This window comes from Netta rufina, assembly GCF_964035555.1.
Source record: "Netta rufina genome assembly, chromosome: 2".
Classification (NCBI taxonomy): domain Eukaryota; kingdom Metazoa; phylum Chordata; class Aves; order Anseriformes; family Anatidae; genus Netta; species Netta rufina.
In genome coordinates this window covers 17,241,759-17,267,557 of record NC_140124.1, presented here as the reverse complement: position 1 = coordinate 17,267,557, position 25,799 = coordinate 17,241,759, and the positions used below count along the sequence as shown (strand labels likewise).

The following is a 25,799-nucleotide window of genomic DNA, read 5'->3' as shown; positions in this document are numbered from 1 at the left end:
AGGGAAAATTCTTGCCTGCAGAAGTAGGGCTGGTTTTATCTTTCAACCATTTCAGAAGTTTTGTGATTTTGCAGAAATGAATACCGTTGGACCCTGTTCTAATGCAGGTCTCCAGGCATTAGCGCAGTGGAAATACAGAAATAATTGGAAATCAGTACCTCAGCTTGGTATTAAAGTGGCTTGCTCATTTACTGGCACTGTTTCATATCAATTGAGAGGTAAGGAAAAAGATTATGAACATTAGCTGTAGATTCCCGTTGCAATTTTTGCAAGGGTATAAGGGTAGTTTTAGCATCGTTACATTTTGACTGTGTCCATCTATATTTTGGCTTCAGAGATTGTATTTTGCCTTTGCTTTCTCTTCTAAATTGTTGTTCAAGGTTGATGTGTTACATGATTTCTGGTTGGCTTCTACCTCAGAGCTGCACTTCAGCAGTTGTTAGAGCCTCCTCCAAGGTTTATATATAACTTTCAGAAGAAAGGGATTATACAAATACATTATAAAATCATTATAATTGTTTATGATGGGCTTGGTAGGAAGAAGTACTGACTACCTGCACCTCTTAAAAAAGAGTTGCAACACATCCCCAGCGTGCCTCAACGGGAAGTTTTGTAATAATAACATTACAAACTCTAGAGAAATGTGATGAAAGTGCAAAAGAGTTACTCAACCATGCTACTGCAAATGCTTCCAAAACCCTGAAGTAGTGCAGTTTTTATAGGGGACGATCTAATGATGCACACTGTTTGTTATTGTGCTGCCATGGCCACCTAGTGAGGAAAGTGCTTAAAAGAAAGTGAATATAGGCGGCACAGCTACACCAGCCTTGGCATCGGTCCTCTGTTGGATGTGGAAATAAAGGTCTTTTGCCGAGTATGTTGGTGGATAAATTAAGCTGTGCTCCTGAAGGAGAGGAGGATGTCACATTCCTTGAGCTGTATTTATTTTGTAATCTCATACATTCAGTGATGCCCAAACTTTGGAGACACTTCAGCCAGGTACTCCATCTGCTGGAGGTCCCACCATGGACAAACAGCCCATCCTGTGCCAAATGCCCATTTCCACTGCCTCCTTTTGTCACAGTCACGCTACATTAAAGTAGCTGCTACATGGATTCTCTCGTAGGTTCGCAATATTCCTATCTTATCAGCTGGCTTTTGTGTTTGGGCAACCCTTGACCCACATGGTTATTACCACTATGAGTACTGCGGCTTTTTTTTTTTATTGGAAACCAATTACTTAACATGCAAACAACAAAGACGTAGTGTGTAATTGACTGCCTGACCGAGGAGATCACAGGAATGCTGACATGATGAACCTCTGAGTCACAGTGAGTCTCTTGGAGAGGCTGAGAGGAAAGGAAACTCACGTATGTAGCGAAAACTTCAGTCACCTCCAAGGAAGGTTACATATGTCCAGACATGGTGCTAGGATTGAAGGTTTGGATGTCATAAATAACTTCTCCATTAAACGGGTAGCTTGTGACAAGTGGAAGAACAATGCTTCATTTTGTCCTGAATTTGAAAACACTTTTTTATTTTTTATTTTTATTTTTTACTGTGAATGTGGTCCAACACTGGAACAGGTTGCCTAGAGTGGCTGTGGAATCTCCACCTGTGGAGATATTCTAAACCTGACTGGACATGGTCCCGAGCAACCTGCTCTAGCTGACCCTGCTCGAGCATGGTGTTGGACCAGACAATCTCCAAAGGTCCCCTTCAACTTCACTAATTCTGTGATACTGCAAAAATGTGGAGCTCCCCTGAAATGAGGAAAATACAAATGAATATAAACTACAGCAAGTATATATAAAAGCAGAATAATGCAAAACTTTAAAAAATGTAAGGAACAAATAACAAAACACACAAAAAAAAATGATAATAAATTCCTTATCAAACATGTCAGAAGAAGGAAACTTACCAAAGAAGTCATGATCAGTCAAGTTATACAAAGGAAGTCAGGAAAGACATGGTAGTACATTCAGAATAACCAAACCAAACCAAAACAAACAAGAACACATCTAAAAAGGAGTTTGTTTGTTTGTTTGTTTTTCACCCGTGATTCTGTTTAAAAATACTAAAAGGACATCCATCCATAGTGAAGAGCTCTGCTGTGGTTGTTACCACTGCAAAATGACTAAGTGGGCAGGATTTCAGATGCATAAACACTGGTTAAAATGTAGGAATCAAAGGATAGGAATAAAGAGGCAATGGAAGGAAGTAGAAAAAATTACAATACATAATTCTATGAAAATATCAGCACAGGCCTACATGGTGGCCAATAAAACAAACAGACCATTAGAAAATACTAGAAAATACCCATAGAATAAAACAGAAAACACACCATTCCTTGGGGACACTCCTATGTTGTGTACTTTGTATAGTTCTAGTCTTCTCATCTGAAAAAGGATCCAGGAGGACAGTCACTGTACAGGAAGTGAAAACAGGATAATTAAAATTATAACGACATCAAAATGAGGAATGATTAAATAGATCAGGATTCCTCTGGCTGAAAAAACAGAACTATGAGAGGACGTGATGGTGATCTACAGGATCATGTGTGGCATAGAGTAAATTAATGGACAGTTGCTCACTGTCGCTTCTAATATGAGAAGGGAAATAAATTAAAGTGGCAGGTGGGAAATAAAACTAAAAGAAGGATGTCTATGCAGCTAAGCTGTGCAAGTCTTTGTCGCAGGAGGCTCTAGATGGTATATGTTATTATGGGTTCAAAATACATGGAGGAGAAAGTATCTTTGATGAAGAAAAACACAGCTACTGTTGAAGAGAACTGCAGCTATTATGTATGATGACACCATCAGCACAGGCTCCAAACGCCCTGGGTCACAAAGTGCTGAAGGCTGCAGTAGCATCCTGGGGACGTTCCTTTACTTGCTCTTGCCTAGGCTTTACTGCCAGTCACCGGAGACAGACGGACTTTGATCGGACCTGACAAAACTGTTCGCCATGGTAGGCCTTGGTCTGACCCCATCTGAATTTCAATTTCTGCATGCATTTCTTCTAGTGATTGTTAGAGATTTAATAAAGATTGCTGTTTGGCTTACTTGGCAATCACTGCCTTGATATTGTGTCTCTGTCCTTTGCCCATCGGATCCTCTGGTTTGTCACGATTGCTTCATGCAGTGTTGTGCAAAAGGTGAGATGCTGACGAGTGGGGTTACTTAATCCACCCGGTGCCAATTTAACAGCTAATCCTGCAGGCGCATGCGACCATAGGCTAGATGAGGTACGTTAAACCTTCAGAAGGGATTATCGATAAGATGATCCCAAAGCAGAGATGGGGTTATCCCTTCCCTTCCCCCCTTAATGTTATCCGTTACTAAAAGCAATTGGAGAAGGCTAAATGAATTCATTATTTCTTAAATGGAAAGTAACTCCATTCCCAATTTTCCTCCCTTAAAACGATCATTAGAAGTTGTGTGGTGCTTAGCTGCCAGCCAGGTTAAACCTCAAAAAAAAAAAAAAAAAAGTACATCCTCTTGAAAAACAAGAACATTTATTTCAGAACAACTATTTTCTGAACAGGAATGCCAGTTGCCTTGCTTGTGGGAAATACAATTTTTTACAGAAAGGTACTGCATACAGATACATGCCTGCTTTGCCTCCTCTAGAAGTTTATGGTATTCATAAAAAGCATCCCCAGCTCTCCCACCAACATAGGAAGTCCAAAGCAAATCCTAAAGTGGCTTTTGAAAAATTCATGAAGCAATGTGGAAATAGTAAGCTTTGGAAAAGTATCACTACTTCTTATTTCATTAAGACCCAGAGGAAATACTTCATGTGAGCCTGGTCTGCCAAATATTCACTTTTTGTGTGTCTCTTCTGATCTTTGTGGTAGATACATTATACATTGTGCTGCTGTGGATACAAATACCTTTGCCATGAACAAAGAACAATTCAGAACACCAACTGCTCAATATGTTCGTGAAGTGCACATCAAGTTCAGCTGCAGGAAAACTCTAATATCCTGTTCTTTCTGTGTCCTTTGTAAACTGTTGTCTCACCATTTTCAATATTGATGTACAGTATTTGGTAGATGTACTTCAAATATCAAACCTGTTTTCTTCTTATTTAAAATGTAATTAATGTTTTATAGGGAATCTGACAATCATAAACAGGAATCCACTTCCATATCATTATTATTTATGTTTTTCAACAATTGCTTTAGAGATATCTTAAACAGAATATTTAGGTCATCCAGTCTAATAGCTGCCCTTGGTTTAAAAGTTCATGCAGGAAGATAAACTGTAATTTTTAAGACTACTGCTTGCATTAGTTAGGATTAAATGATTAAGCAATTTACCTGAACAAAATTCAATGGAACTAGGAGGTGGCTAGTCTTTTTCACCATTTTCCAGTAGGGAATTAAGAGGTGGTGTGTCTTGCATATTACATTAAGTATTGAGCAAAATAACAGCATTTCAAAGCATGCAACTACATTTTTCTATTATCTTCAGCAAGCAGGTTATTCCAGCATGGAATCTGTAATCTACTCATGATCATTATGCAAGATTCACTTAATGATCTTCAAAATACATGCTGGTTTTCTCTGAAAAATGCTGTTATTATCACTCTCATATACAGCCTTAGCATTTTGAGTGGCTGCAATGCCTTTTTTTTGTTGTTCTTCCCCAAACTGCTGCCTCCCATCTGTTGCGACCCCAGTGCTGTGTGTAATCCACTTTTTAAAACTGTGTTGACTATAAGCAGTGTATTTTAATTGCCCAGAGCTAATGTGCTTACAGTCTTAAACCCCCCTTACTGTCCACAGAAACTGAGCAGGCACTGAAGGAATCAACAGATGGGAGCGCCAAGCTCTAGCTGCTGTTGGAGAGGGAGACAAGGAGAGAAACCTATGCAGTTGCTTCATAAAAATAGGCTGGATTCTTTAGAAAAGCAGAGGCCAGCCACAGCAAGGTCACGTTCATTTCAATATGGTCTTGAGAAGCCCTGCCTGGAGTTCTGGGACTTCTGCAGCACTTTCACTCCTTGCTGTTACTTGCTGAATGTGAAATCATACAGATGTGCTTGCTTTGTTTAAGGATGTCACACAGAAAAGGAACTTCCCTGAATCTGACGCACGTGATGATAGTCACTCTTACAAACTTTGCAAATTGCTGTGTGAAAAAGAGCAAAAGAATGAGCGCATGTATGTGCATTGTTTCTGCTAGGAGTGACTGATGAGCTTAGCGATCCGGCGTGTTTCACCATGAATCATAACTCCTGACCCACTGCCAGGATAATACAAATTGTGGGTCAGGCACATGATCTGGAAATGGGATAGCAGGATTTGTCTTTACAACGGGAGACTGTAGAGTGCTGTCAACATCCTTCTGAAGTGGCTGAGCTTCTTGGCTTCTGCTGGACATTGTGCAGAGTTGGCACAACCAATAATATCCTTGCAGCTATCAGTGAATCAAGGACTTAGCACCCAGAGATGTGCATCCTCCTGAAACTTTTGTGTGCCTAAACAGCATAAACAGAACCTATAATTTTCAAGGCCTGACTTTACTGGTAATGGCATTAGTGATACAAGAGACAGGAGGAAAGCCATACAGTTACGTAGCCACTCTCTCATCAGGAAAGTCACAGCTCAAGCTAAACTAGGCAGTGCTTACATGGAAAACACAAACCAGTGTCTCCCCCATCAAATCAGTCCTTGCTATTTCTGTTGTCTTCTGTAGCAAATATAATTACTCCCATATTTATGCCACAGAAGCTAAAGCAGATGGTTCAGGTCAAGTGACCAAAGGCTCCCAGGCACAGAATTCAGACACAGAATGAGCCCGAGTTGTTTACTCCAGGTTGTCTCTCATGTTACTGACTCATTTCTGACACACTCATCTTTGTTGCTAAGGTTACACCGCAGCTAGCTCAGCAGGGAGGAGCTGGATGGAGGTCTTTTCTAGCCCTTACTTGCCCACAGTGGCAGCCTAAGGGCTCCGTGCTGTGCAACGTGCTATGCATGGTCCCCTGAGGATACACAAAGTTCAGTGGCCCTTTCATTGTAGATCCCAGCCCTAATGGAGGGACTGCAAGTGACTGCTCACCTTTTGAGAGAGGTTATCACAGTTACTCACTCTTATGGCCTCTTCTCATGGTCAAGAATATAGATGAAAACAAAAGGCCTACAATCTTTCTCTTCCTTAAATTGAGAATTAATTAAGCTGAGACTAAGGTGCTTTGGCTTCTTTAGTGAGTTGCAGAATATACCAGCTGGACAGATAGAGTAGGATCTGGATGCTCCAAGACTACAGGAAGCATAGGTTGCCCCAAGTCCATAACACTTTGGACAGGGAATTTTGATACCGAGAATATCATTACAAGAACTATATTTGTTAGAGTGTTTCCCCTTCTTTCCCTTCATATCCCCAAAGTAATTAAAACTTCAGGAACAACGATCTCATATACTTGCTGTAGCTGAGATGGAGCTGACATTTTTCTACTTTTCTGAGTCCATGGGCAGGAAATAGGGAGTCTCCGTAAAGGACTGTAAAAGCATGAGGAAAAACTCTGAAGTGCAAATTTAATCTCACTATACAACTCCATATGCGGGAGGAGCTGACTTGGAACCAGTTTTGTTAGTTTTCTACCATCAGCCTGTTTCCCTTAGCAGTGTAAGAAGAATGAGGAAAGTTATGTATAATTATTTATAAATACTATATGCAGACAAGTTAATCTGCTTGGTACTATTCTGATAGAAATTCAAAGGGATCACTGGAAGAAATCAAGAGTAAGCAGAGTAAGAAATGAAAATGCAGTAAAAAGATCTCCAGTGTTCTTCTAGGAAGAGTAATAATCAGGTAAGGCTAACGATGCTGTTACAGCTTGGCCCTCCCACATCTGAGGTCAGGATCAAAAGGGATAGTAAATGATAAACAGAAGAAAACTTTCAGTGCTATTAAAGAAAGGGATTGGGTTAGTCGTCATAACTGAAGACTCCTAATGAGTCCTGAAAAGCATACAAGAAAACAAGCAGACAAATTACAGCAAGCCACATGTCTCTCCCAAACCAGAAAGAGCTTCCCTGAAAAGATCCTACAAATGTTTGATGGGAAAGTGAATTAACATTTTGCCCTGATAGTTGTATGCTGTTCAGTGAATTACACTTCATTTTGAAGGAGCTATATCTGAAATGCATTAATCATCCAGTACTGTTGGCTCCTGGAATACGGCTGGTACATGCACAACATGGCCTGGCTTTCCAGAGCTGAAATGAAACATAGACAGCAAAGAGAATCATATGCTGCAGGCAGAGTTGATCTCAGAGTCGAAGGACTACATGGCTTGGTCTGGAGGAGGACAACTCAAAGAAACACCTTTCTCAAAGGGCATGTTTGGGAAGGTCTAAAAAGCACCACATCCATAAACATGAGCTATGGAACTGTTCATTTAGGGCAAGTTTGGCTGCTTTCCTTTGTCTGCTCATCTTTAAGGTCAAGGATCTGAATGCAAGGATCTGAAGGCCAACCCTTCATTCCAAGTGAGATATAGAATTATAATCTGATTCTATGGCTATGATGGAAAAAAAATCCATCTAAAAAACAAATGCTCTTTGACTTCAAAAGATTCAATATCTTTACTAGAATACTTTGCTATTTCGGTCCACCTTTCAAATTCAATGCTCATCCTGCTAAGATCCCACAGCTCCTACACACCGCAATACAGACTGCAGAGTATAGACACACTCTCCTCTTGTGTCACTCCAAAGCACAATCCACACCAAGAAAACTAAATCACACCCTCAACAAATCTCAGGTTATTACTAATAAACAGGCACAGTTTACACACAGCCAGATATTTGCACATGCTTAATTATAGAATATGCCTCGATAATTTAATAGGATAATTATTGTTATTGTACTCGTCCCAGGAGTTTATTTTCTGAGACAAAAGAGGCAGGACAGCAGATCCTGAAGGTGGAAGGAGTAAGGCACCAGAACTGTTTACTTCACAAGAGCAAAAGCATTGTTACTGCTGGACCCTGTAACTCGGTTGAATACAATTACCCAGCAAAATCATTATTCTGCTAAAGAACTAGGCCCTCTGTAGCCAGCATATTGATAAAAACAACCACAGTATCTCACAAGCACACCTGCCTTGTGCAAAATGCTGACGTGGCTTGATGTCTGTCATTTGGAGTGACTGCAGAAGAGCCTCAGGCCTTTCACGTAGGCTGCAGAGTCAGTGTTTGGAGACGAGAAGAGGCTGCCTTGCTGGCCCAACAGCGACAGCAAAGACCAAGGACAATTTCAGCCCCACATCAGACATGCATTGGATTAATATTAAAGGCAATTCACTTGCTTACACATGGTCAGAGGCAGGTTTTGAGCTGTAATAGCAGGGTAGCTAAATTAGGTATAAAGAGTTTTTCTCATTGCAATCAGGTTTAGAAGAACATTTAGGTGTTTTTAATAGAGGACTCTGCTGGGTATGTTTTTTTTTTTTGTTTTTTTTTTTTTTTTTTTCCTGCGAATTATCTACAGTCTTTTTATCTTTCTCAAACCTCCCTCAGCAGCTGAGAGGCACCACCCAGCTCATTCCCTAACAATTTAGAGAATCGCAAACACACACTGCGTGTTTGTCTGAGAAACTGCCTTTCAGGGACCACACCTTTCTACTCTCAACTTCATTGTTTCCATAGCAAAGCGTGTCCAGCCAAAGGATTCACCTTTACCTGGAAGCACAGCACCACTGAGCACGCTGGATGCGCGCGGTGGGAAATAAAAGGATAAGCAGAAATCAGTGGGCAGAGCGTTAGTGACATGCTTAGAGGTGGAACAAAGGATGCAGTGCCGTGCCACTTGGCTTGCACTGCTGGATATAAGAGGCTGGTGACTGAGGATTCCCTCTGGTGACTGCCTGGGGCTGCAGGCGGGTGGCTGCCACCCCCTCAGCCATAATTCCCCCCTTCAGCCCTGACACCCCACCCACACACACCGCGCATGCGCGCCCCGCTCCCGCCCCCTCGCCCCGCCCGCTGTAAACAAGTGGCTGCCCCCTCCCTCCCCTCTGCGCATGCGCCACACGCGGGGCGGGGGCGGCCATCCCCCCTCCTCCCCCGCCTTCACCACCCTGCCGCTCCCGGCGCGCATGCGCGGTGCTGTGGCGGCGGCGGTGTGTGTGGGGAGGGGGGGACGCGCATGCGCAGGCGGTGCCGCCGCGGCCTGGTCAGGGAGCGGCGTGCGGGCGGCGGAGGGGCCGGGCAGGTCCGCGCCGTGCGGGATGGACGAGGACGTGCTGACCACGCTGAAGATCCTCATCATCGGCGAGAGCGGCGTCGGCAAGTCCAGGTGAGGGGCTGCCAGCGTTTCCCGGCCTGGCACAAAGCCCGAGGGCGCCGCGCTGGACGCCCGGCCTCTGGGCGCGGCCTGCCCTCAGCACGGCCCGGCCCGGCCTCCTTCAGGCCTGGCCCAGCCGGGGGGGCTGAGGCGCTGGGAGCCCTGGCAGGGGGATCCCGGCCTCCCTCACGGCCTTGGGTGTGAAATGGGCGTGTTTCGGAGGCTGGGGGTCGCGTGTGGTACCCTTTTGGTGGCTTTTGTCCAAGCTGGCCTTTTTTTGTCTTAATGCGTTCTCCTTATTCTACGACATTTCCGTATTTTTAGTAAAGGAAACGAGACAAAAAGGCAGGCGCAGTCTGGGAATGTCCCGCACTACTCATGCTTGATGCCTTGTTTTTATGGCAACAATCTCAGCCTCCTTTCATGGCCCTAAATAACATATAAATCATTAATTAGAAGAAAAACAAGCCGCACTAATTAAAAACCTGTCAGTCACTGCTTTGAGTTAGCTACTGAATCAATAATCTGGTGACAGGCATAATTTCTTTTAATTGACGTGATTCTTTTATGTGTGGGCATGTGACATAGCATGCCCAAATTTTATACGCCTGTTTATATGCTTATTTCTGCAAAACAGAAATGTTATTACAAGAGACTGCTTATAGGTAAAGAGAATAAAATTGCTATGAAATAATAACACCACAGTCATCCAGGTACAGGGAGTTAATACTGAGCTGTTCTTGGGTTGGCATTGCTTACCTGCTTCTTGAGTAGGAAGTGTCAGCTGCTGAACTCGTTAGCCTGACATGGGATGTGGTTGGAGTCCTGACATCCCGTCCAAATGCTGCATCTGACACCTGGTCCCTAGGAGCGTGCTGTATTTGTAGGACATACCTGCGTGTGAAATAATGGCAGGGAAAGGAGAGGTTAGCTGAGTTTAGATCTCAGGACTTGTAAACTGATGTTTTTATTCTAGTGGCAATATGAAGGTTCTCCGTTTCGCTTGAATATGGCAAAATTAGTTCTGGTTGTGCTAAAAATAGCCGCTCTCAAATAGCATCTAGCAAAAAGTAAACAGGGCCTTGCTTTGTTTCCCTGCCCTGGAAATGGACAGAAGCTGTCAGTCACAGCCAACAGCTGTCCGCCACATGGCAATATGCACTTGCCACAGATGAATAAGGTTACTAATTTAAACAAACAAAACCAAACCAACAGTATACTAAGAAGCTCTGTTTCTTGCTGGAGTATTTACATTTGGTATAAGCACTGTGGCTTTATGGGTACTTCTAGGAAGGACCCTCCTACTGTAACGTGATGTGCTGGTAAATCCTGGTTGTGGCTTTTCTATTGGTAGCAAATATCCATGGATGGGGGGACATACTGTGTGTGTGAAAACCATTAGATATGCAGAAAGGGTACAAAACTGTAAAATGGTGTGGAGCTCTTTCCATTGTTACGCTTCTGTGCCTTTATTTGTGATGGGTGTAGTCCTTATTGTTCTGCTGCCTGCCCAGTACAAGGAGTTATTTCTGGGATAAAAAGCTGGCTTGGGATTTTCTTCTCAAGCTTACAGAAGTACTGTGTGAGGCAATACGAAACCAAAACAATCTTACATTTGTACCGAATTCTGGGAGAATAAAAATAGAACAAGAAAGAAGCAAAACACTTTGAGAAGCAGGCTATGGCTCTGTTCAGGCAACTGCCCTGACAACTAGAAGGGTAATTTTTTCAGAGAGGCACACTCTGTAATGGGCTCTCCTTTCAGAGTATGGCTACTAGATTTTCTTCCCTTCTTTGCTTTGTATAGGATGGAAGGGATGGAAAATGGGGCATATTTTTATTTATCTCTGTGGTCTTGCTGATACTTCCAGACTTGTAATTTACAGGCTTCTGGTTCCTGTGGCTGTCCTGCAGTAACCAACGCTAACTCTTCTTTTTCCTTCATCCCTATCAGCCTTCTGCTGCGATTCACAGATGATACATTTGACCCGGAACTTGCAGCAACAATTGGTAAGTATGTGCTGATGCTACCTGAAAAAAATGTGTACCAGCTGCAGTACAAAACAGTAGTTAGTTCAGACTTGCCAAACCAGTAACAAAATTCAGTCATCTCTGTTCTGTGAGGAAAGAGTGATGTGGACGCAGTTCTAACGTGTAGCACTAATTGGTGCGGAGTATTGTCTGTGCTGGGCTGCAGTTGTCCCCTTTGTAGTGAAATATTGTCTTGGCTGAGGAAAGAGATGTAAATGTTACTGTTCATAAAGGTGGAAGCTGTAAGTATGGGTAGAGGAAAGGTCTAGTACAGCAATCTGCAGTTCAGTGTTTGCCAACAATTCATGCTAAAATGGAAATGTAGCAGCAACTGTTATGTCTCCTACAGATTTATCACTTTTGTTTGTGTTTGAGTAGTAACATTGCTGTCCAGAACTTGTTCTATGTAACAAGATACTTGGGGAGCTTAAGTGCTAAGAGTACTTAGGACTCTATTAGAGGATGTCAGCTTTTGCAACTTCCAACAATACTAGAGTGCACTACACAACGTGTGGCTTCTGCTTTTCTTCTAGAGGAAAGAAATTACAATGTTTTTTTTTCTCTCCTAGTTAGTAAGCAGTTCCTTGGCAGCTAATACTCTTGAAAATGAAAAAAATAATACAGAAAGAGCCAAGAATCTAGAGCTGCTGGGGAAAAAAGGAGTGACGTGTCATGCTGTGTTAATGTGATGCCTTCCAGCAGTGAAATCAATTGTGCTAGAGGAGAGTAATGCAGAGTGTGGGATACGCTGTGAGATGGCTGCATCATGTTCTTAGAAGTTACATTTTGCATCCTGTGTCAGTCTGTCCCAAATTAGTAACTGCTGTATTGGAAAATAAAGGAGACTTTTCCATATAATGTATTGCAGGAAAAAAACAAAAACAAAAACAAAAACCACAGACTTTCCTACTTCCTCTGTAGGAAGAGTTCTGGCTGAGGACTTGGATTAAAAAATTCCCTAAGTTCAGCTTCTGATACTCAGTCAGCTCTGCCTAATTGGTTCAGAAGTAAATAAATTGATCTGTTTTTCACTAATGTGGATAAGGTACAGGAGTGCTGTTTTACATGGGGTATTGAGAAACACTGTGATAAGGAATTGACAGGATGTGTATTAATGCTGTTTGCTCAGCCTTTTCTTGCTTTGCTTCTCCTTTCCACTTGGGAATCCCCGCTATAAGCATGTTAAGGTTGGAGAATGATCGTATGCAAAGGCAGTAAACAGGCATATGCTATGAAGCACTGCTAAGGCTTTCCTGGTAAGGTTGTATAGTTTCCTGAGCAGACATCAAAGCTGTGTTTTTCCAAGTGACGTTACTGATGCAGTACTGCCTGCTGGCCCACTTAAAATCAGAGTGACATCGTACACTGCTGACCTCTCCAGAAACCAAAGGATCGTGGCATTTTGAGGGCTTTTTAACTTCAGGAAAGACTGAAATCCACTCACAGATTGAGATATTTTTATACCACCTATAATCTAACTTTATATATCTCTCTAACAAGGCAATGGCAAAATTTCAGAGCTGGCATTGGACTTGTAAATGCTAGTTTTCCTGTGCCATCAAGCCTGAATACAGTGCTTCATCAGCAAAAGAACTATTTTAATTTGTTCCAGAAAGGACAAAACACTCATTTAAGCGGCTGCTGTTTCCCTTTGACCAGTGTAGGCCATGAGGAAATAATTGCTGGTTTGTGCATTGAAGATGCAAATTAATTTGGTTGTTCTAAAAAAATAAAATAAAGTCTTCAGGTAGTCACTGTGCTCATCTTCAATTGGATGGTATACAGGACCGGTATTCTCTCTACTCAGTATTGACCTAAATCTACTGAAGTTAGGCTTTGTGGTTTGTGACAGGTAATAGCAGTTTTAATAGCAATTTTGCTAGGAAGTATGATAAAGTTCCATGAGCTAGTTAAATGATGTTAAAAGGAAAGTTGATCATGATGCAACTTTGAGCTGAAAGGAAAAAATGGAGGAATGTACGGAGTCTTTCAGTGGTCTTAACATCTGCTGTTTGTATGTGAGACTTTTTACCAGTGTCAAAACTTGACGTCAGTGAACTTATTTAAGAAACTAAGTACATATTTCCTGAAGTAATTCCTTTTCTTTGGGATTTATCTTGCTGCACAGCAGCATGCGTGATAGCTAACTGTTGGCTGTTCAGTAGCTGTAACTCATGGTTACGTTACATCCTCAGGGTAGGGTGCTGCTTCTGACGTAGGAAAGTCGAATGAACTCATGCTCATATAAAACTTGCACACTACAGAGTACTCAAACGAATATACTAACCTGGAATGAATGTGATCATTTTGTTTTTTAAAAAAAGAAAAAGGGATGAGACTAAAAGGATTGCCTTCTACAAACTGCCCCATCTGTTAGGTCCCCTCTAGCTGGTGTTGGTGAAGTGTTGTGGAGTGGAGCTTCTGTAGCCCCAACTGTGAAAGGTCTGTAGCATGGCGTGTAGAGCACTTGAGGAATAGCAGTTTCCTTTTGTCCTAACGCTAGGCTGTGGCATTTCCATTTTTCTGATGATTGTGTTACTGAGAGGCAACGTCTCAGCTCTCAATTCAGGGCAGGATTTGTTGTTCATATAGATAAACTATTTGTGAGTGAGTTCTTATTGCTACATAAGGACAGATCCCAGCTGCAAAACTTTGGGATTTGCAAGATAGTGAGATGCCGAAATGTTTTGTGAATCTGGGCTTGGATCTCTTTTTGTGCGGATTAAACACTATTTCACTTTGAGTTTGGGGACAGAAGAGTTTTTAATGTTAAGGTCTGTATGTTGAGACTGCAGAGTACTGTGCTTTTCCAAAATGTGTGTACTGACTACAAATAATGTCATCTCTACTCACTGCTGAACTATAGTTCTTGCTTGGAGAAAAAAGTGAGGAGAAGGTGTTATGTCTGTCTTTTTTTAGAAAATAAATATGAAAGCATGAGCCTGGGTTAAGGCTTGACTGCAGCATGACTGTTCCCTTGCCTGCTGAGATGTAAGGACACATTATTTTTGTGTCTTGCACAAACCTACACCTACTGGATGCAATTTAAATTAAACCCTAAACCGATGATTTGTATAATTTTTTTTTATTCTAAATTTTCTAAAAATCCTGTGTTTCCCTCAGGAGTATGAGGTGACTTTGACAAATATTTTGACTTCAGTAGCTTCTGCTGGATTAACCATGTCTTATTCAGCCTACCAGATCGCTGTCATCCTTGCATTCTTCTGAGGTGAACTTGTTCACAGGGCTTCATCTAATGGGTCCCTATACCCTGATATTTTCTGTTGTCCTCACTGCTCATACTTGTCTTTACTTGTTCCTCGTGCGAACGATTCTAGATAAAATGCTAAATGCAAGCCTTATTTCATAAGTGAAGCAATGTATTGCATACAAGCCTCTTTTAACTTGTTGGCCTTCCTTGCACTTGGAGTCCTGCAACTCCCAGATGTCCAAGTTGTCATTTACCCTTAACACCAATAAGCTCCAGCTGATTTTGCCCTTGGTGTAAATACAGCTCTCCTAAAAGGGAGGGCAGTGTGAAAGTGTCAGCTACTTGCAGACCTCGAGTCCATAGCGTGCTGGCGTGTAGTGCTGAGTCCATTTGGGAGGGCAGGAGGTGCCAGTGTGCAGGAGCACGGTGTCTCCTTTCTGGCTGCCTTCCAGGGCATGGTGGAAATAACCGCCAGCCTTCTGTTGTCAGGGCTGGAAATGTCCCTCATCTTGCAACCTTAGAGCTGACTCTTGTCACACAAACATGTCTGCGTTTCACTGAAGCCTTAGAGAACACACATACCCAGCTCATTCAGTTTAACCTGATTTTGTTGGGCGCTGCAGTTTTCTGTGTCCTCCTATAGACCATCGATTATCAAAAACCTAGCTAGTTAAAAGATTTATTTTCCTTAAGTGGCTTTTGTGTGTGTTGTATTCCTCTGTTTGCTAGAACTTTTGCCATGTCTTTATCATCTGAAAGGATATATTTTACTGTGCTCTTTGTTAATTTTCATACTTCTTTCAGGAGTCTGTAATACGTGGGATTTATTTGCTAAGTTTCTTAATTTACTCATATTGCTCATGCAAAATTTAAAGCATTATCTCTTAAGCTTGCTGCCAGCTTAAAATTAACCTCAAGGTGCACAGGCATTAAATGAAAATTGCAGAACTGCACAGGCACAAGATGCTGGGGCTATTTGCCTAGTGGGAGCAGGGTACCCTGGCTTCAAAAGGCAGTTAATGTTTGCTCTAAGGAAGAGAAAATTCCTTCTGAAAACTACAATGACATGCTTTTGATTTATGGTATGGATCTGATAGACTTGTAATACCTACAGTTACAGATTTTGATGTCAGGTTAATGGGTAAATGAATGCACTGCGGGCAGTTGGATGTCCTAGCTGAGCTATGGTGATATTTATAGTTCAGGGAAAGAAATATGCCATTGCTGTGGAAGAAGAGATGGTGTTAGTCTGGAAGTTACTGCTAAATGCCACAAAATTGGCATGACAGGATGTTCTTTAGGATCATGTTGAGGAAACTTGCTAGCATAGCGATGTTCTGAGAACTAGGTAAAGTTCTAAGAACTGGTGTTTAAAAGAAAAAAGTTAATAGTGGCAGGTTTTTTGAACATAACTCTAAAATAAAGCACCATCCATGTGTGTGGAGTAACGTGTTACATTACTGCTTAGTTGGAGATTAAGAGCCTTAGCCTCTGAGTTCTGTGCAGTTACTGCAAATGTTAAAGTACATTGCCAAAATTTTACTTAAAGTAAGAGTAGGGGCTCTTTCCAGTGCAGAATGCAGTCACAGTTGACTAGCTTTTATCTGTTCTTAAAACTTCAAGGAAAACTAGTAAGCTCAAGCTATGAAATAGTGTAATATAAATTCATTATTTTTTAATGAAGGTCTTTTAAACGTCAGCTGTAGTGACTTTGTAAATCTGTTTGCAATATACTGTTTCTTAGGCATCCCATGTCCACTCTGTGGTTTTATAAATTGAGTGCTTTTGGCAGCCACTTAGACTTGTTTGTAATCTGCATGGCCTTGGGAGTGTAAGTGCAGCACACTTATCTTGAAACCCTACTTAATGTTCTGTTAGAATAACTAAAACAGAATTTCTTATAGCAAATATAGTGCTACCTTAACTCAAAATGAAAAAAACTTTTCTGTTAAACTTGAAAGTCTTTTCCACATAAAGCTGTTAAATTTCCACAAAACTACTCTACCTAATTTCAGGGCTACAGTCTGGTGGAGAATAAAATGGAATGTGACCGTACCTGGCCTCTTGAACTTGCTTGTATTACCTGTACTTTAGCTTTGTGCAGTCATTATTTTGTCCTCCCTGGCTTGAGTTTTGTACTGCCTGTCCTCGGGTAAGTGATAGGCTGTTAGCTCCCACACATTTAAAAATAAATTAAAAATCTCCTCAGATGTTGAGGTATGTTATCAACAGAAGAACTGTTGTTGTCTGTTCGTTTCTTGGTCGCCGTGTGTGATACCAGAGAGTCCCTGGTGTTGCTGGAATCCTGATAAGAGGCATACTGCACGTTCAAGTTGTCTGGGGATTATTTGGCGTGCCTGTTAGAGGAATTGCTGTCATCTAACATTACTTCTCACAGGACACTGGTCACGTATTAGATGGATGTCTGATTCTCTGCCTGTGCCAGTTTACCTCTCGCTGATCACCTTGATGGGACTTGATTAGATGGTTTGAGATGATGAGGGATTTGCTCTGTTCCCTGCCTGAATACAGTTTGCTCCTTTATTTTGGAAGGATTTTGTTCAAGACCAATGACATGCTCAATGAGAACACATGTATGAGTAATGAATAGAAAGTTAACCCATTTGATTAAAGACTCGAACACTTGCTCTGAAATACGTATTTTAATATTGGAAAGGATTTTTTTGCCTCACTTCCATATAATATTTGAGTCAATGGCCTAAACTTGGGCTTTTACAAAATCTGTACAACCTTACGAGCTTTAAGTTTCACTGGTTACTTCAATACCTTGCTCTCTTATTACTCCTGTCAGACCACAGCTTTTTTTCTGAGCTTTTTTTTTTTCCTCTTCCAAAAATATGGAGTATATTTGAAGAACTAAAAGACCTTTTTTTTTTTTTTCTTCCCTAGGTGTGGACTTCAAGGTGAAAACTATCTCAGTTGATGGAAACAAAGCTAAACTAGCAATATGGGTAAGTGTTGCCTGTGTTACTAACATATTGCTTTGTTTCAGGAATAATGGTGGCTTGTATAATGTCTAAGTTGTATAGAATCCTTTTTAATATGAAGGCAACTTGAAGGAGTGGGAGGTTAATCCTGGACCGTTCAGAAAGTCCAGTTGTCAACTGTGGACAGTTGACTGATGGAGCAGTTCTGTTGCCTGTTCCCTTCTTGTGCAGCACTGATTCTGGGTGGTCTTCTTCTGAGAGGAGAAGGAATAGGATGGTTCTGAACCACTCAGACTTAAAAAGCATGAATGTGGCCATTCCTTGATTTTTTTTTTTAAAGTGTGTAAAATATTATTTAACTTCTAAAGAGTATACTTACCTGCCTGATGTTATTATGTCTTTATAGAACATTTGAAAATGCAGCTATTGCCCTTACTGATCAGAGACTTACCTGCATGCATGGTTCTTCTCTGAACTTGACAGCTTTTAAAAGGATGCGATTCTTAACCTAAATGGTTTAGATTAAATTTAGTAGTATACTAATTGAGAACTACTGTGTTGTATGCTCAAATTATGCTCAGAAATGTTACCTCTCAAAGTAACGTAGCCTAAAAATGTTAGCTGTCGCGAAGACTTACAGGCTTGAGTCATTGTTATTTGTAGCAGATGCAGCTGAAAAAGGGAGAGGCAGAGTTTGTTGTCTTAGCCTTAGTGTTCAGCATTTGCTTTAGTTAAAAGTAGGGCTTCCAGATTCATGGCAAGTGAAGGAAGAAAAAGTACTTTATTTCACTGCATACTCCATTCTGCAAAGCAGCTCCATGCTTGTGTGAGTTGAACCTTTTGATTATTCAAGCTCAAGCTTCTTGTAGCAGGAAACAAGAAAACCTTGATTCTCAGCTTCCTTGGAAAGTATTGGAACATGAAATATCCATTACAATTATGATGCTTTTAAAGGGCATCATATCTCAAGTAAGAAGTGGGACTTCTGTCTTAATGTGAAAATAGGAATCTTCGCTAGAACATAGGCTTGACAAGAAAAAAAAAAAACCTGCAACAACTTGCCAGTTGGCGACTAGGAAGAAGTAAGTCTGAGGTAAACTGGAAATGAAAGGCATGGAAAGCTGCATCATGACACAAAAATAGCTTGAGATGTGTAGGATTCAGTGAGTGACTTGTAGAAACTTGGAAAGACAAGTAGAGTTGCTCAGGTTCTTTGGCAGGGAACCATTTTGAACCCCCAGCGTTTCATGCCTTGAAAAGGTTGTGGGGTTGTTCGTTCTCTTGATGCATTTTATTTTTTTTTATGAAGGTGACTTCAGTTGACAAAAAGTTTAAGTAAGCTTCTAACCTGGGGTAATGTGGATGAAGTTAATTTAAATCTTTGGTGCATAAAGTTTGCAGTGTGTATAATGCTGAGATAGTGTGTACTATAACTTCATCTCTGATGAGAAATCAGCATTCTAATACTTTCTTTTTTGCAAAACTGTTGACACTTCAGATTTGAGGTTGTAAATTCAACTTTGTTTAATAACAAACAGAAAAGACTTTTCTGCTTCTGCTCTGTCATAGCATGCTAAATGCATTTACTATGGCTCTGTGGATGGAGGTGTTAGAAGCGAGGGAACTGCTTTTGTGGCCATAGGTTTTGACGCTTGTTATAAAATCTTAGAGTGCTGCTTTCTGGCTGGCTGCTGCCCTGCTAGCTGCACAACAAATGTTTCAGCAGAAATAACTATCTCGTTGTAGTGAATAACTGGGCTATATAACACTTAACAGTTTAAATGTGTTTCCCAGAACAAACTACACAGAATCTCAAAGTTAATGTGCAGTAAAATGACAGGCAGCCATAAATTCAGTTATTCAGCTAGTTGTGTGTGCTAAATGACTCTGAATCTTATTTTGTGTTTGCTATAAGCAGGATACCTGAGAGCTAAAGAGCTGAGAGCTAGGTTCTGCTCAGATTCTGAATAATGGAACTTTCTGAATGGCTTTTCAGGATACTGCGGGTCAGGAGAGGTTCAGAACTCTAACGCCCAGTTACTACAGAGGTGCACAAGGTGTTATCCTAGGTAAGTATTCCTTTGCCTGATATTTTGAGTAAGTTGGTGTTTTTCTTGTGCATTGGGGCTATGCAAACTCACCTTTCTATAACGGTGAATCAGTATTCATAGTTGTTATATGTGTGTTGAACAGCTCACATACTAAATGGTCTGGAGTTTGATGCCTTACCAATTTCTTGGGTAGTCTTTCTCACCATTCTGAGAACCACAGAATTTTGCAGGAGTTTAAAAGCTGCTGCTTTTCGAAGGGATAGCTTGGAGCTCTCCTTGTACTGCCAGGAATTTGCCCACTGATCGCTAATTCTGTCTTATGCCCGTGCTTACTAAGCCAAGAGTCAAAAAAAAAAAAAAAGACTCATTTTTTTTTATAATGAAATTACTGTAAACGTGGTGGAATTTGGCTGGGACTTTTTTTGCAATTTGAGTCTCCGTACTGCTGTGATCTTACAGAATCAGATTAGCTTGGATCATACAGTGCATCAGTCTGCACAAAACCCGTAATTGCAACTACGTAGTGAAGTATCTCTTGTTTTTGTTTTGTATAGGAGAGCCTGTTAGGCACTGACCTATGAGTTCTGCTGTTCCCCTGCTAGAATTAAAGAGCTAATTAAAGAGATTAAGGGCAGGGAATGGTGTTTTTTTGTTGTTTTGTTTTCTCTGATTTTAGAGATTCTTGACTAAACCTCTTTCAGTTATTGTGTCCAGTCCAACTGTTTAATTTAGAATAACCTGTGCCATGACTTCCTGGTAGGTTTGGTTTTGTACATGCTGTTTCTCAAGTTTGAATTCCATTATCTTCCTGCTGTAGGAAGACGCTGTCAAGGCATGTCTTGTCAAGTTACTTGGTCACTGTCACTGAACTTGCCACTTAGTGTTGAAAGCTTTAAAAGTAAGCTAGTGCTATTTAGAAGCTAGAAAGTTCTGCTGTTGAGATTAGTCCTCTAACTTAAAAAAAATAAAAATAAAAATAAAAAATAATCTCCTGCTATTTCTTTACTAAACAGCTCCCTAGAAATAAGGCTGTTCTTGCAAGCCAAACTATCAGTTTGATTGAAACCAACTGTTTGTGTCCATCAGCACATGGGAAATAAGAGTGAAGGAAAAAAGATTTTCACAGCTTGAAATTGCCATTATTAGATCTAAATTCCATGAGGCAGTGACTAACAAGGTCTGCTTTCTGTCTGCCCTTTCTGCTCCTGGTGCCTCTTATAACTTATATCCCATACACGTGCTAAGTAGCTTGGAACACTAAAATGCCGAGGATTCTGTATTTTATTAGCATTTGTGAGGATTTGGTGGTCATTTTACTTTGTTGGCTAAATGAGGACTGACTGAAGGAACTGGGATTGTTTTAGTCTGGAGAAGAGGAGACTGAGGGAAGACCTCATTGCTCTCTAGAACTGCCTGAAAAGAGGTTGCAGCAAGGAGGGTGTTGATCTTTCTTTTCAGGTGACAAGTGACAGTACACAAGGAAATGGGTCTCGAGTTGTGGCAGGGGAGGCTTAGGTTGGATATTCAGAGCAATTTCTTCATGGAGAGGGTGATCAAGCATTGGAATGGGCTGCCCAGGGAAGTGAGTGATAGAGTCCACAGCCTTCGTGGTGTTAAGAGATGTGTGGACAGACGGACTGGTGTTAACAAGTACCCTGTATCAGGGGTTTGCAAGTGTAGGATTCTTTGGAGAATGGTAGACTGTCATCTAAACTAAGATGTCTAAACATAAATTAATCTGAGAATAGTAGGTACTAATGCAGAGCAACTATAAGATTGGAACTGGTGAATGAAATGTAAACTGGAATTCTTCGGGCTCCTTTGGTTTTCTAATTCAAAAAACATAATTTTTATACCTTTTCAAATGTAAACTCAATTTCTTTATATTGTGGAAAGATATTGTGACTTAATATTGCTGCTATCTTTCAGTTTACGATGTCACAAGAAGAGATACTTTTGCCAAGCTAGATAACTGGTTAAATGAACTGGAAACGTACTGCACAAGGAATGACATAGTGAAAATGCTCGTTGGAAACAAGATTGATAAGGTAAACTGAATTCAGCTGCAGTGAGCATTCTGTTGGTATATTTTGTTAACAATACATATTAATACTGTGTCTTACAGGAAAACCGTGAAGTTGACAGAAATGAAGGTCTCAAATTTGCAAGAAAACATTCCATGTTGTTCATAGGTAAGTTACATGCATTTGCAGAGATTTTACTTTTTTGTTGTTGTTACATAATGAGAGTACTGTTTCTGTAGGATGCATAGTTTTTATACGTGCAGTTCAGCTAGTGGTATTTCTCAGCTGCAGTAGGTACAAAGATGATAGATATACCCTTCTTGTTTAAAACTGTCTTTAAATATGCCCCAAAGTCTAGTCTAACTGTGGATGAATATACTGAAGTGGTGAGTAAGGATTAAGGGTGGAGTACAGTATCTACCGTAGTCTGACAAAACCTGTTTTTGCTTTGTTTTTTTAATTTATTTTTTGGTCCAGGCCTAGTTGTTGAGTTAATAACAGATGCAAAATGAAAGAGGGAAAACTAGTACTAATAGCCAGCTTTCAGTATGCAGTATTCAGTACTTGATTTCAGTATTTCAGCTCTTCAGCAAAGAGCTGGTACATGACAAATCTGCATTAGAACTTGGATATAAAAATAGGTGGGAATATAATTAACTTGTAAATGGTGGGTGGGTTGGAATAGTGGCATAGTCATGACTGAAGGAAAGATGCTGGTCTCATCTTTCTTGCAAATGAGATGGGTTTTGTAGGCAAAGCCTTGTAATGATAAAGTAAAAGTGGATGGTGAAGTGATTCTTTATGCACAAGTTTATTACCTGTTTCATTTAAGGATCAGCAAGGAATACTTTATAGGATGACTCCAGTACCAAAGCAGTTCACTGACATGTCCTGTACTTCAACTTGTGTTCCTCATCTTTGACTAAAGACATTTCTTTGTCTAGAATCCTGCAGTGTTTCTTTCTGGCTTCATTGTCAGATGTGAAAATGGAAAAAGCTCAAAGTTGAGGCATAAGCTGTTAAGTACATGGAAGATATAAAGAAACGTGAAACTGAAAATAGGTATACGTGTGCGTGTGAGCTAAGTGTCTGCGTGGCTGTATAGAAGAACAGGGCAAGCCGTAGCGGAATTGAACAGTTACAGATGGTATCTGTTTGCTCACATAATATAAACTGTAAGCAATGTTCCTTGAGTTTAATGAAAGAAAGGCTCCTGGATGAGATTACCAAGAATTATGCTAACTGCAGAAGAAATGAGATCACTTATTGCTTTTTATCAGAATAGCTCTATGGAGGCTGACTTAGAATCCTTCAATAGGGAGTCCTTTCCTTCTTAAGATGTAGTAGTACTTAATTTCTTAAAGCAACCAGGTTTTTCAGACTTTCTTCCCTTTATTGAACTGCTTTTCACAGAAAAAGATAACCTGCTTCCATGTATTCTAGTGACATTCAGTTTGAAAGCTCTTTTAATAAAGCAGCAGCTCAAAAGACTTTGTGGCAAACAAAAATCTGCATTCCTGCTAATTCTGGCACCGCTACGTGTTATAGTATTTGTTGTAGAAGTTATAAGTCTTAGGTGGTAGGTTAAGACTTAACTGAAAGAAAAAAATACTGAAGTTATTGGAAGCTATGCTAACATTCGACTTCTTGTGTCCCTTTTCCAGAGGCAAGCGCAAAAACATGTGATGGTGTACAGTGTGCCTTTGAAGAACTCGTTGAAAAAATCATTCAGACTCCGGGACTGTGGGAGAGTGAGAGCCAAAACAGAGGTGTAAAATTAACAAACAAGGAAGAAGGATATGCAGGAAGCGCGTGCGGTGGATATTGTTCTATGTTATAAACTTTGGGAAGCTTATTATTTGCATATTTAAACAGATAGCGACATCGTTCTGTAAATAAATTCATGAAATGCTATTTTTAGGGACCTTGCAGTTTGCACATAATTGTTTTGTATCATGGCAGTGAACACTAGTAGGAAAATTGTTCTGCAGCTTTCCCAGTTTGAAAATGTTATGGTAAGCATGCCCAATTTGCGATCTTCAGGTTTTTGTAAGTAGCATAAATAACGTGCAAGAACAAATGCACTAAAAGTTTTGACTGTATACATCCATCATGTAACTATTCTAAGCAAGTCCATCTAAAACATTGCTACATTGTCTGCTTTTTCTCTTGTTTTTAAATACTGTTTAAATTACAGAACTATATAGTGTGCACAGATCTTAAAAACAATGTCAGCTATATTACATTTCATCTCTTCTAGTCGATGCTTTTTATGATATTAAAAAGAGCATGATTATACAGCTTTTAGACAAATGCTGAATTTTTCTTTCAGCAGAGCTGTCTAACATACAAATTGGCACAGGCCATAGTTGGTATCAGCACCTTCTGGAAGAGATGCTTTGAGAGCTTCTTTTGCAAAGCTGGGAGATGCCCTTTTTTCTTTTTAATCATCACTTCAGTTGATGGCTTAACTGGAGTTTTAATCCTGTGATATTTATATACTAAATTTGTGGTACTCTTGCACTCTAAGTTTTTATTACGCAGTCTACCCTAGACCTGCTGTAGAAAGTCTTCATTTTGGCACGGGGTCTAAATGACATCTTTGTTCTTTCATTGTGAATCAATTTGCCACACTTCGGTACAGATGCCTAATTTTCTTAAATGTTTGTAATATAACTATCTCAAACTGTAGTTCACTATGGCTGTGAAGACCTCTATTACATGTCTGCTTCGTGTGACTACCTGTTCAGAAATATAACTTCCTGTCACAGACACTAAGTGGGAAGCTCTAGGGCTTCTGTATGGAAAATACTATTGCAATGAGTATTCACTTGAATTTACTGTATCAGAGCCAATGGTTTGTTTCAGAAGACTTGTATAGGCTAATAAATTTTTTTTCCACAGTGTTCAACTTTTCTAACCTCTTTCTATTGTAGAGTTGTATATTTTCCAGCACGTGCAATTTAAACAAGGTCACCTCTCACACAAGAATTGTTTCTGAGTTTTGAAGGACGAGATGAGGATGCTGTGTTTATTTTAATTTTTTTTAATAATCACTGTAGTGCAATCAGTAACCGAACTATTGGGCAATTTCTTGTAAATACAGTGAATGACTACCTTTTATTACTGCAAGGTTTTGTGTACATGTTAGCATACATGATCTGTATTTTGCAGCAGGTCTTGGCTGCTTCTGTTAAAATACACTTTTCACATGGAAATTTGGTTTTCTATTGTTTGACACTTGCTAGAAAACAATACCAAATTTGAAGACTTAACCGTGCTAGTTGTTTTTACCAAATATTGTATCTATAGTATTGTTAATGTAGTAGGATAATTTAAATATGTACATGTAATTGATATTAAATACACATACATATTGTATTAAAACATTAGCTTTGTATTACTGTTTCATAATGCAGAATATGTGGGCTGAACCAATCTTATTTGTTAGTATTGAGGCCACTGGTTACCAGTTCTGTGTATGTTAGTAGTAGAGGAAACTTGTAGAAACGTAATATAAACTTACTCAGTTTTAATTTCAGTAATTTTGGGCAAGTATCGTAATACAGGCAGAGGCCTGTAATTTATTGCCAGACCTGTTTTTTCCTTCAGTCTGGATACATCCCTGTATAAGGAAGAGACTTAATTTTTAGTTTATCTCAGAAAGGTCCTTTTATCACAGGACCAGGATTCATCTTTTATTCTGACTTTGCCAGATCTGACAGCTTCCCTTCCCAAAGGGAGGAACTGCAGGGTACTCTGAATAGCGGGGATTGTTCTGTGAAGAATAAACTCATTTGCTCCTTCTTTCCCTGCAAATTCTTTTGGGAGGTTGGGGGGGTTGGGGAGGAGTATTCTGAAACAGCCTACTTAGTAATCTACTTAGTAAGACTCAGAACATTTAGCTGTCTTGTATTTTTTTTTAAAGACACTTTCTAATTGACTTGCAACAAGCACTTGCGACAGGCTTTTCTATCTTTCCTCTTTTAAGCCTGTTCAGCTATGTATGTGGGGAATGGCTTTTCCTAGAGTTTCACTGCTCTTCTTCCTCAAGAAGACCATATTGGAGGGTGGTAGGTTCCTGTGCTTCCTGTACTTCAGAGCAAATTTAGCATCAATTTAGCTCTGCTACATTCTTTGTTTTGAACCCTTTCTTTTGTTTTTGACTGCCATCTTTCAAATGAGGCTGTTGCCATACTTCCAATGTTTTCTTTGCAGGTCAGAATAGTATT

At 40.3% G+C, this 25,799-nt stretch overlaps 1 protein-coding gene across 1 annotated transcript; it reads left to right on the top strand.

Moving 5' to 3' along the window:
- The first annotated feature begins 9,167 nt into the window (after positions 1-9,167).
- RAB18 (RAB18, member RAS oncogene family) lies at positions 9,168-24,954 on the top strand. The gene is made up of 7 exons (XM_084306759.1): positions 9,168-9,314; positions 11,257-11,312; positions 17,455-17,516; positions 19,489-19,561; positions 21,473-21,591; positions 21,669-21,735; positions 23,232-24,954. Exons 1-7 carry the CDS (start codon positions 9,247-9,249, stop codon positions 23,405-23,407), a joined length of 621 nt encoding a protein of 206 aa, XP_084162885.1. The 5' UTR covers positions 9,168-9,246; the 3' UTR covers positions 23,408-24,954.
- The last annotated feature ends 845 nt before the right edge of the window (positions 24,955-25,799 follow it).